At 43.4% G+C, this 12,132-nt stretch overlaps 1 protein-coding gene across 5 annotated transcripts in view; it reads right to left on the bottom strand.

Annotated features, from left to right (window-relative positions):
- The window catches only part of gmeb1 (glucocorticoid modulatory element binding protein 1), a 53,784-nt gene extending 42,710 nt beyond the window's left edge, over window positions 1–11,074 (bottom strand). Inside the window, exon 1 of one of the 5 annotated variants that reach the window (XM_060904786.1) lies at window positions 10,962–11,074. Coding sequence is in view for 1 of the 5 variants with exons in the window: in XM_060904784.1 (XP_060760767.1) it covers window positions 1,989–2,194 (206 nt within the window). In the remaining 4 variants the exon portion in view is untranslated. The other 4 variants (XM_060904787.1, XM_060904789.1, XM_060904788.1 and 1 more) reach the window with 4 other exon arrangements.
- Window positions 11,075–12,132: the final 1,058 nt, after the last annotated feature.

Genomic DNA, 12,132 nt, shown 5'->3' with positions numbered 1-12,132 from the left:
GAAGCTGCAATATCATTTCTGCCGTAACCAGCACCCCCAGGGGCGAAAGTGCACAAAATTTGGCGTACATGTCAGGTGAGCTATGAAGAGTTTGCGTATGAAGTTTGATGACAATTGAGTAAATAGAAGATGAGATATAGATTTTTGAAGAATAAATTTTTTGGTTTTTCCCATGTCAGTAGGTGGCGCTATGCTGTACATGAGCGATTATGAGTTGGAAAAATAAGTGTCAACAACAGCAACGCACAATCACAAGGTAGTGGTGTGAAGGAAAAGCATTATGGAATTATTGACCAAAAACCCGTTTTGGAGAAACTGCGTCGGCCAAAAACAGCGCCCCCCATGGACGAAAATTCCCAAAATGTGGTATACATGACATGGGAGGTAGTAAGAGGGTGGCCGTGAAGTTTGACCAAAATTGAGGAAAGATTGGATTTTTTGCCCAAAAATAGCGCCCCCAGTGGCGAAATGTCACAGAAATTGGGTAACATGTCAGAAGCCCAATGAGTGATTTGCGTGTGAAGTATGAGCAGTTTTGAGCAATTAGAAGATTTGTTATGAATTTTTAAGCATGTAAAATTTCGAAGTGAAAATTGATTGACGTATAACTTCTGAACGGTTGATCCTACGTGAAACGTATTTAGTAACTTTTGTCAGCCATGTCTGTAGATGATGTGTATCAATTTTGGTGACATTCCTATGAACGGTCTAGGAGGAGTTGCGCCCTCTTCGTGGCCATGCATTTCACACAAAAGTGAAATTACCTCACTTCCTGTTGGGCGTGGCTAATGCATTGGCATTACATTTTTGTCCGGCTTAGTGAGATACATATGCGTACCAAATGGCATGCCACTACTACAAACTATATGGCAACCAGGCACCTTAATGCGGGAGACCAAAATCACAACGACTTTGGGGGCGCTATAGAGGCCCTGAGCCCCGGCCAAGTTTGGGCTTTTGGTTCTGAGTAGCGGTGGCAATTCTCGGAACTGGTGCCAAATTTCGTGCGTTTTCGGCCATGGCAAGCACCCCGAAAATGGCCCAACAGCGGAGAAAAATAAAGAAGAAGAAGAAGAAGAAGAAGAAGACGGAAGAATAATAATAGTGAACTCTTACAAGAACAATAGGGCCTTCGCCCATAGGGCTCGGGCCCTAATAAAAGTTAAGTACAGTTTAAAACATGCAAAGACTGTAAAAGTTCAGTAAAGTTTAAAACATGTAAAGATGATGATATTTATCAGTTAGCAGAAAGCATCTGAGAACAGCTTGGTCTTTAGTCTAGATTTGAAGCTGCCAACAACAGGAGCATTTCTGATGTCCTCTGGGAGTTGGTTCCATAGCTGTACTGCAGAGTAGCTAAAAGCTGCTTCACCACACTTTTACCCTGTCCACACTACGGATTTTGTACCGATACGAAACTACTTTCGTACCGCAACACCTGTCCACACTAGCAACTATTGACCCATCCCATGTGACGTCACGACAAATGCGGCTGCCATTTTGGACATGAACTACCAGTAGTCTACCACAGCCAACAACGAGGAACGACGGCGAAGCATCGAATCGAAAGGAATATAGCCATCAAAGAAAGTTTTTACTTTCAGCAAGGCTTCCATCATGCCATTATACTGTTGTGCACCTGGATGTAATAACCGTCAACACACAAGGCAAGATTTATCATTTTATCGGATCCCGACAGATGCTGACCGACGGAGAAGATGGATAGCGGCCATTAATAGGAAAGATTGGCAGCCCTCGGCATACCAACGCTTGTGCAGTGACCACTTTGTTGGAGGTAAGACGAATAAAATTAGCCAGAAAAGGCATTACATTGCTGTTAACATTTTGTGGCGGCGAGTGTGTAACCAAATAGGCTAAAATAACCCATTGTAACCTCTTTGTTCTTCTGTAGTAGCTATTAGCTAACAACATTAGCTAACTATTCTTTTAAGTTCGTTTCTTAAGACACGTATTTTTAAGTATGTTACCTCGCTTGTTGACAGTTTCGGCGAACACTTCCGCCTTCTTCAAAACAGTCACCAGATGTTGAGTGGTGACGTGCCTTATCAGCTGATGTTACTCTATGGAGGCGTGAACGTCCCGCCCAATTTGACAGATAGTCCACGCCTCCTGCTGTCAGGTCGCTGCCCCAGGACTGCGCTCCAGGTGTGTGACAGCACGTACACTCCCTCATCCCGGTTCATCGTCCTCTGCGCCCGCTTACGTATCTCCACTGCCTCCAAAATCCAACGCTGATATCTATTCTCTTCAGCGCGAATGACTCTGGCCTCTTCCCAATTCATAATATGATTTTGTCGTTTGCAGTGGTCTGAAATGGCTGATTTTAAGTTTTCTTGGCTTGCTTTTTCTTTTTCGGATCTTGTGAGTCTTTTTGTTGTTTCTTTTTCACATTCTAATTGGTGTTCTTTCCTGCGAGTGTGGAAGCATCTGCCCGTTTCACCAATATAGACTTTATTGCATGAACGGCAAGGGATTTCATAGATGATATTGCATTTATTGTCCAGTTGTATTTTGTCTTTGGGGTGAACTAGCAGCTGTCGGAGGTTCTTGTATGGTTTGACCGGGGTGTTGATGTGGTATTTCCTCATGGATCGTTGGATGCGTTCTGTAACTCCTTTTATGTATGGTAATGTGACAAAGCCCCGGTTTGTTTTTTCTGTGTTTTTTCTTGTTTGTTTGTTTCTTTCCTTTTTTTGTGTCTGTGATTTTCCTTTTCGAATTGCCCACGGTGGATATTGGCAGTTTTTTAATGCCTGTTGGATGTGTTGTTCCTCCTCCTGTCTGTCTTTCTCCTCCGTGATGTTCTGTGTTCGGTCGTATAGTGTTCTGATTACTGACATTTTGTGTGCGATGGGATGTTCAGATGTCCAGAGAAGATATTGGTCGGTATGTGTAGGTTTTCTGTATGTTGTAATTCTGATGTTCCCTTCTTCTGTGTGGTGTATTTTTAGGTCCAGAAATGCTATTGTCTTGTCCGTTTCCTCTTCGTGTGTGAATTTTATGTTGCCTGTCTTGTCTATGGAGTTTAGATGATCCGTGAGTTGTTGTGTGTGACCTGTTTTGGTTATTTCAAGAATGTCATCAACGTATCTTTTCCAGAAGATAGGTTTGCAGTCATCCGGTTCTGTTTCTATGGCTCGGGTTTCCAGATCCTCCATAAAAAAGTTGCATAGAGTGGCAGATAGTGGGTCCCCCATTGCAAATCCCTCTTTTTGTCTGTAGATTGTACCTCTGTATTGGAAATATGTGGACGTGGAAATGAAATGTAATAGTTTTGTTATGTCCTGTGCTGTAAGTTTTGTACGTTTTTTCAGGGTTCTGTCTGCTTTTAACCGGTTTTCTACTATGTTGAGAGTGTTTGTGACCGGTGTTTTTGTAAAGAGGGATATGACATCATGTGATACAAAGATTTCATCCTTTTTTATCTTGATTTCCTTTAGTTCTTTCGCCAGTTGTTTTGAGTTTTTGCAGTGGTATTCCGTGAGTCCGAGGAGTGGTTTAATTATGTCTGCCAGCGTCTTGGAAAGGTTGTAAGTAACTGATCCTATACTGTCTACTATGGGTCTTAGTGGTGCTCCGGGTTTATGAATTTTCGGTGTGCCGTATATCCGGGGGGTGATGTCTGCTGTGGGGATGAAGTGGTTGTATGTTTGTTTATCAATTTTGTTGCCATCCATTAACGGTTTGAGTAATAGTTTTAGTCTTTTTTGAGTATTTCATATGTGTATGGGTCCGTGAGCATTTCATTCATTTGTTTTTCATATTGATTAGTGTCCATGATAACCGTGGTCCTCCCTTTATCAGCCGGTAGTATTGTTATTTTCTTGTTCTTTGCGAGTGTTCTGATGGCTTCCATTTCCTGTTTGGTTATGTTTCTGGGTGGCAGTTTAGCTGAGGTGAGGATGCCTGCTATTTCGTTCCTTAATGCGGCTTTCTGTCCTTGGTCCTGTATCATATTGCACGCTAATTCCGTAGCCAGTATGAATTCTTCATTTGGGATTTTATTTGGTGTGATGGCATAGTTTAGTCCCCGTGAGAGTATAGTGCGTTCTGCTGTTGTTAGTGTGTGTTTAGACAGGTTGCATATCCATTTTTCATTTATTTGTTTGTCCTTGCATTTATTTTGTTTCTTTTTGATAAGCCTATTTAGTTTTTTAATATGGCGTGTTTTTGTTTTTGAGAATTCTTGTTCTTGTATTGCATTTAGATGTTCTTCCATACTTTTTTCCATGTCACTGCTGAGTTTGAACCAGAGTTTGAAATCTTGTGTTCTTTGTGTTATTTCTGTATTTAAATTGTTGATTTTGTTTGTCGTGCATCTAATTCTTTCTCTTACCAGAGTCATTCGCGCTCTTTCGATGGTCCTTTCCGCGTTTTTTGTTGGTATTGGATTTTTTATGTAGAGGCTTGCTGGAATGACGCCTTCGTCCCGGCAGCGGAGATTGAAGCGGAGATGGTTTCTTTGTCGCGCCAGTTTTTTCTTTAGTTTTTCCAGGCAGCGTACCTCTTTGGCACAATATTCTCCATAACTTATTTTTAATATGTAGTGAAAATTCATTATGTCTGATAATTATAACTATTCTTTTAAGTTCGTTTCTTAAGACACGTATTTTTAAGTATGTTACCTCGCTTGTTGACAGTTTCGGCGAACACTTCCGCCTTCTTCAAAACAGTCACCAGATGTCGAGTGGTGACGTGCCTTATCAGCTGATGTTACTCTATGGAGGCGTGAACGTCCCGCCCAATTTGACAGGTAGTCCACGCCTCCTGCTGTCAGGTCGCTGCCCCAGGACTGCGCTCCAGGTGTGTGACAGCGCTGAAGAGAATAGATATCAGCGTTGGATTTTGGAGGCAGTGGAGATACATAAGCGGGTGCAGAGGACGATGAACCGGGATGAGGGAGCGTACGCGCTGTCACACACCTGGAGCGCAGTCCTGGGGCAGCGACCTGACAGCAGGAGGCGTGGACTACCTGTCAAATTGGGCGGGACGTTCACACCTCCATAGAGTAACATCAGCTGATAAGGCACGTCACCACTCGACATCTGGTGACTGTTTTGAAGAAGGCGGAAGTGTTCGCCGAAACTGTCAACAAGCGAGGTAACATACTTAAAAATACGTGTCTTAAGAAACGAACTTAAAAGAATAGTTATAATTATCAGACATAATGAATTTTCACTAGACATTAGCCAACGTTGTGTTCCTTTGCTGTTGGTAGACTGTAGGACAGATCAGAGGTAATGTCCTACAAATAAGTGTTCAAAACAGCCCATGGTTTCAGCTGCTCGGCAGAGAGAGCGCACGCGTGATGAACCTGTAATATGAACGTACAAAAGCCAACATTACTTGATGTAACTGTACTCTCATAGTGCTCACCGATCCACGAGTGTAACGTTTTAACAGTCGTCCAAATGACTGAACGTAACATTGCTACAGTAACATACTAGCTACTATGTTGTTGACATTAGCTAGTGCTAACAGCTAGCTGCTAGTACACTGCTACAACACAGACACCGACCCTAATAATACGGTTCTTGGTCATTGCCTGGTAACAGCAAATTTATAACGGGCCATGTCTCAACAGACTAAGAAGTTATTTCAATGACATTTAATAACATTTTGTTTATCCTGAGGACCAAAAGTAAATGAAAATGTGAACAAACCTTAGCTGTAATAAGATGGCGACCACCGGCTCCAGGGACGACCCGCTGATGTAGGCATGTTACCCAGCCTGACACAAAATATTTGTAGGCATCCAAACCCTTATACGCTTTCAGATCAATACCTGTGTATGGCGATGGGTTTTTAACGACATAGGTATACAGATCATGTGGGCCGAAGTCAGGTAAAGACGAGGGCTTCGTGTACTTCCGTACGTCAGTGAACAATCCTGGTGGAAGCAGATAAACGTCGTTCTCTAAGCCTGCTAACCTCAATTTTTGCAAATACCTCTCCCTCTGCTCGCCCTGTAAATGCCCTACGTCGCTGGATAGTGAAGGTGTTTTCTGCATCTCGCTCCTTTTTCTTTTATGTTTTTCGTTTATCGTCTTCCTCGCATTCAAACCGATTCGAACCGAAGTCCAATTCATGTCCAAAATGGCGGTCGCGTTTACGAAGGTCACGTGAGTGGGAAGGGTCAATACCGGTACTGTAGCGGTATAACTGTATCGGTACGAAACCCACAAATGTATGGGTTTCGTACCGGTACAGTATCGGTACTGTAGCGCTTCGCTGTAGTGCGGACAGATGAAGCGGTTCTGTATCGATACAAATATAATGCGCAAGCGCAATGAACCATTCCTACGTCTTCCAGGTTATTCATACAATACAATACGCACGCGCTTTCCAGCTGTAAATAAAACGTCAAAATGGCTCAAAACGACCGTGGAGCTACATGGAGCAAAGAAAGGGGGGAGAAAGGGAGGGAGGGGGAAAGAGGGAGGAAGAAAGGAGGAAGAGGGGAAAAGGGAGAGAAAGAGAAGGGAAGAGGGAGAAAGTGAGGGGGGAGAAAGGGAGATTCGTTTTCTTTGTTTCTTTCTCAACTGCCTCGCGCGTTTTATACAATTCGACTGAATAAATGACCACCAGAAATACAGACTGTACATTGACAACAAAAAGCACACACATGTTGTTTCATCCGCCATATTCTCGGAAGGAAGTTACTCGGTAACCACGGAAACATTTCGCGCACGCGCATTTCAACTACCGTGAAAGAAAACCGCAAACATTTCTCGCTAGTGTGGACAGATGCACTAAACTGTACCGGTATACTTTGTATCGATACAGTTATACCACTTTCGTACCAGTATAAGTGTGAACACAGCATTTGTTTTAACAACAGGTTTTACCAGTAAATTTTGCTGCTGCGATCTGGTAGATCTGATTGGGTTAGGCCGCTGCAACATATCAGAGAGGTAATTGGGCCCTGTACTATTTAGAGATTTATACACCAGCAGCAATGCTTTAAAGTCAATTCTGTAGCTTACTGGAAGCCAGTGAAGGGACCTTAGAATTGGAGTAAAATTGGAGTTCAGATCTTCCATCCATCCATTATCTGTAACCGCTTATCCTGTGCAGGGTTGCAGGCAAGCTGGAGCCTATCCCAGGTGACTATGAGCAAGAGGCCGGGTACACCCAGGCCAAGTCGCCAGATCATCGCAGGGCTGACACACAGAGACAAACGACCATTCACACACCTTCAAATTAACACCTACGGTCAATTTAGAGCCACCAATTAGCCTAACCTGCATGTCTTTGGACTGTGCAGATTTGATGATCTCAAAATCAGCAGGTTTTGAGTAAGGATTCAGTTCTAACAAACAAGGTACCGTTTTACAGCCTTTCTTTTGAGAAAGGGTTTTTTAAGGAAACAAGAGTCTCTAAACCAGAGCAAACCCATGGAGAACATCCAAACAGAAAGGCCTCCATCAGCCACTGGGCTCAAACCCAGAACCTTCTTGCTATGAAGCAACAGTGCGAACCACTACACCACCATTTTGATTTGATGATTCTGAGATTTTTAAAATGCTTTAACTCTGGTTCTAAGGATTCAGTTCTACAACCCCGATTCCAAAAAAGTTGGGACAAAGTACAAAAATTGTAAAAAAAAAAAAAATGGAATGCAATAATTTACAAATCTCAAAAACTGATATTGTATTCAGAATAGAACATAGACAACATATCAAATGTCGAAAGTGAGACATTTTGAAATTTCATGCCAAATATTGGCTCATTGAAATTTCATGACAGCAACACATCTCAAAAAAGTTGGGACAGGGGCAATAAGACGCTGGAAAAGTTAAAGGTACAAAAAAGGAACAGCTGGAGAACCAAATTGCAACTCATTAGGTCAGTTGGCAATAGGTCATTAACATGACTGGGTATAAAAAGAGCATCTTGGAGTGGCAGCGGCTCTCAGAAGTAAAGATGGGAAGAGGATCACCAATCCCCCTAATTCTGCACCGACAAATAGTGGAGCAATATCAGAAAGGAGTTTGACAGTGTAAAATTGCAAAGAGTTTGAACATATCATCATCTACAGTGCATAATATCATCAAAAGATTCAGAGAATCTGGAAGAATCTCTGTGCGTAAGGGTCAAGGTCGGAAAACCATACTGGGTGTCCGTGATCTTCGGGCCCTTAGACGGCACTGCATCATATACAGGCATGCTTCTGTATTGGAAATCACAAAATAGGCTCAGGAATATTTCCAGAGAACATTATCTGTGAACACAATTCACCGTGCCATCCGCCGTTGCCAGCTAAAACTCTATAGTTCAAAGAAGAAGCCGTATCTAAACATGATCCAGAAGCGCAGACGTCTTTTCTGGACCAAGGCTCATTTAAAATGGACTGTGGCAAAGTGGAAAACTGTTCTGTGGTCAGACGAATCAAAATTTGAAGTTCTTTATGGAAATCAGGGACGCCGTGTCATTCGGACTAAAGAGGAGAAGGACGACACAAGTTGTTATCAGCACTCAGTTCAGAAGCCTGCATCTCTGATGGTATGGGGTTGCATTAGTGCGTGTGGCATGGGCAGCTTACACATCTGGAAAGACACCATCAATGCTGAAAGGTATATCCAGGTTCTAGAGCAACATATGCTCCCATCCAGACGATGTCTCTTTCAGGGAAGACCTTGCATTTTCCAACATGACAATGCCAAACCACATACTGCATCAATTACAGCATCATGGCTGCGTAGAAGAAGGGTCCGGGTACTGAACTGGCCAGCCTGCAGTCCAGATCTTTCACCCATAGAAAACATTTGGCGCATCATAAAACGGAAGATACGACAAAAAAGACCTAAGACAGTTGAGCAACTAGAATCCTACATTAGACAAGAATGGGTTAACATTCCTCTCCCTAAACTTGAGCAACTTGTCTCCTCAGTCCCCAGATGTTTACAGACTGTTGTAAAGAGAAAAGGGGATATCTCACATGCCCCTTTTCCACCAAAGCAGTTCCAGGGCTGGTTCGGGGCCAGTGCTTAGTTTGGAATCGGGTTTTCTGTTTCCACTGACAAAGAACTGGCTCTGGGGCCAGAAAAACCGGTTCCAGGCTAGCACCAACTCTCTGCTGGGCCAGAGGAAAGAACCGCTTACGTCAGAGGGGGGGGGCGGAGTTGTTAAGACCAACAACAATAACAAGACCACGAAAGATCGCCATTTTTAAGCAACGAGAAGCAGCAGCTGTACAAACGCGAAGTCATCCATCTCATCTCATCATCTGTAGCCGTTTTATCCTGTTCTACAGGGTCGCAGGCAAGCTGGAGCCTATCCCAGCTGACTTGTTGTTGCTGCTGCTTCCGTGTTGTTTTTGCTTCGATATTCGCACCAAGGTCTATGCAAACATGCATATGCAAATATGCTTTTCATATCTGCGACTTTTATTATTGTGTCTGAGTCGCAGTTTAGCTTCCGATGCTAGCTGGCTCCTTCAGTTCTGTTAGCAAGATTACATTCGCTTGCTAATGTGCTTGCTTGGCTGGCTAGTCCGTGTTAGCATGCTAAGCTAAAAGGAGCGATTTCGGAGTAGATAAGCGACGTAACTGACGTATACAGCGACATAATGACGTATACAATGACGTAACTGACATATACAGCGACGTAATGACATGTCTTCCCTTAGCACCGCGAGCTATGGAAAAGCAAACTGGTTCTCAGCTGGCTCGCAAGTTGAACGAGCTGTGAACCAGCACCAGCACTGGCCCCGAACCAGCCCTGGAACTGATTTGGTGGAAAAGGGGTAACAGTGGAAAACATGGCCTTGTCCCAACTTTTTTGAGATGTGTTGTTGTCATGAAATTTAAAATCACCTCATTTTTCTCTTTAAATGATACATTTTCTCAGTTTAAACATTTGATATGTCATCTATGTTCTATTCTGAATAAAATATGGAATTTTGAAACTTCCACATCATTGCATTCCATTTTTATTTACAATTTGTACTTTGTCCCAACTTTTTTGCAATCGGGGTTGTAACAAATGAGGTACCATTTCTTTTGAGAAAGGGATTTTTAAGGAAACAAGAGTCTCTAAACCAGAGCAAACCCATGGAGAACATCCAAACAGAAAGGCCTCGATCAGCCACTGGGCTCGAACCCAGAACCTTCTTGCTGTGAAGTAACAATGCTAACCACTACACCACCATTTTGATTTGATAATCCTGACATCTTTAAAATGCTTTAACTCCGGTTCTAACAAACGAGGTTCCATTTTACAGCCTTTCTTTTGACAAAAGGGTTTGAAAAGAAACAAGAGTCTCTAAATATATCCCAAATACCCAATAAAGCAAAAGCTTAATATTATATGACCTTTAAAAATGGAAAATGATGACTGGGTTAGTGTTCTCACAAACAACTGAGCTTAAATAAGACCTATTTTTCAAGCTTTTCGTATCTGCGACTTTTATTATTGTGTCTGAGTCGCAGTTTAGCTTCCGATGCTAGCTGGCTCCTTCAGTTCTGTTAGCAAGATTACATTCGCTTGCTAATGTGCTTGCTTGGCTGGCTAGTCCGTGTTAGCATGCTAAGCTAAAAGGAGCGATTTCGGAGTGGATAAGGGCTGAAAGGAGGAAAGGAAAAGAAAAGAAAAGCAGGAAGAGAAAGGGAAAGCCTGCGTTAGCCAGCTGTGGGAATGAACCAGGCTGAACGTCGGATCACGCATTTACGTTGCGTGTCGCCGCTTGTTTCTGAACGCGTACGTTACGTTCGACTTTTTTTTTTTTTTTTCTACGCCTCGAAATGACGTGTCCCCGTGCGGCGGCACGCACACTCCGCCAGCACGGCCACGCCGCTCCGCCATGCCGGGGGCTGCAGAGCCGAGGCCGGGGCGAGCTCCAGCTCCACACAGCGCCCTGTTTACAGCCGCTCCAGCCTTATGTGCTTTTAATATACCGAAATCTGATTTATTATTATTGTTATTATTGTATGGCTTACCGTTCACACCAACGTCGGATGCATCCTTTTTTTCTTTTTTTCTTTCCCTGAAAACCTTCTGAGCATGCGCAGTTATGTTATGTTATGTTATGTCAGGTTCAGACTTCCTGCTAGCAGCTGAGACTCTGTCCTGACTCTCCAGGCTTTTGACAGGTTTTCAAAAAAAAAAAAACCTCTCATCTCAGTGTTTATAAAGTGTCCTGACTCAATGTTGTGCACACCACAGCTGCAGTCAAAAGTTTCCTGTGCAGGAAAAGTGAGGTGAGTAACACTACGTTCACACTGCAGGCTGAAGTGACTCAAATCCGATTTTTTCGCCCATATGTGACCTGTATCCGATCTTTTATTGACAATATGAACGACACAGATCCGATTTTTTCAAATCCGACCCAGGCCGTTTGGATATGTGGTCCTAATTCCGATTCCTATCCGATCTTTTCATATGCGACTTCAGTCTGAACCGCCAGGTCGCGAATATTCATCCGACTTACACGTCATCAGCAAGCCACAAACGTCACTATTCTGCGCTGAAGTAGGCGGCGGGTCTCTCAAAAAAAAGTTACAACAAGAAAACCCTTGCCCTCTTCCTTCTCAACCTCCTCCTTAACATCAGGCTATTGTGCATGTCCTGGCTCCGTCGCAACAACAACTGCATCATCGCCAGGTACTCCATGCTGGCTACTGTCATACACAGGAAACTTTAGGTTACTTCTGTAAACACTGGCCATGCTCACTGCATGTGACGTCGTCGTATCCTGCAATGCGCATGCGGAACACTTTTAGGTCGCTTTTCGTTCATACTGAGGATCACATACAAGTCGCATATATTTGTTAATGTGAACGACCTCACAAAAAAAATCGGATTTCACAAAAAAATCGGAATTGAGCATTAAGCCTTGCAGTGTGAACGTAGTGAAAGTGAGTGCAGGCAGGGTGGAGCAGTTAGAGAAGGGTTTCAGGAGTCATTTGTGATAGGAAAGTCCCAGCAGAAGTGAAAGATAAGATGGTAGCGAGACCGGCTGTGATGTATGGGATGTTAGTAATTACCAGTCATACATACCACCTGGGGAGGCACGGTGGTGTAGTGGTTAGCGCTGTTGCCTCACAGCAAGAAGGTCCGGGTTCGAGCCCCGTGGCCGGCGAGGGCCTTTCTGTGCGGAGTTTGCATGTT

This window comes from Neoarius graeffei, chromosome 22, assembly GCF_027579695.1.
Source record: "Neoarius graeffei isolate fNeoGra1 chromosome 22, fNeoGra1.pri, whole genome shotgun sequence".
Lineage (NCBI taxonomy): Eukaryota > Metazoa > Chordata > Actinopteri > Siluriformes > Ariidae > Neoarius > Neoarius graeffei.
This window is presented reverse-complemented; position numbering and strand designations above follow the sequence as displayed.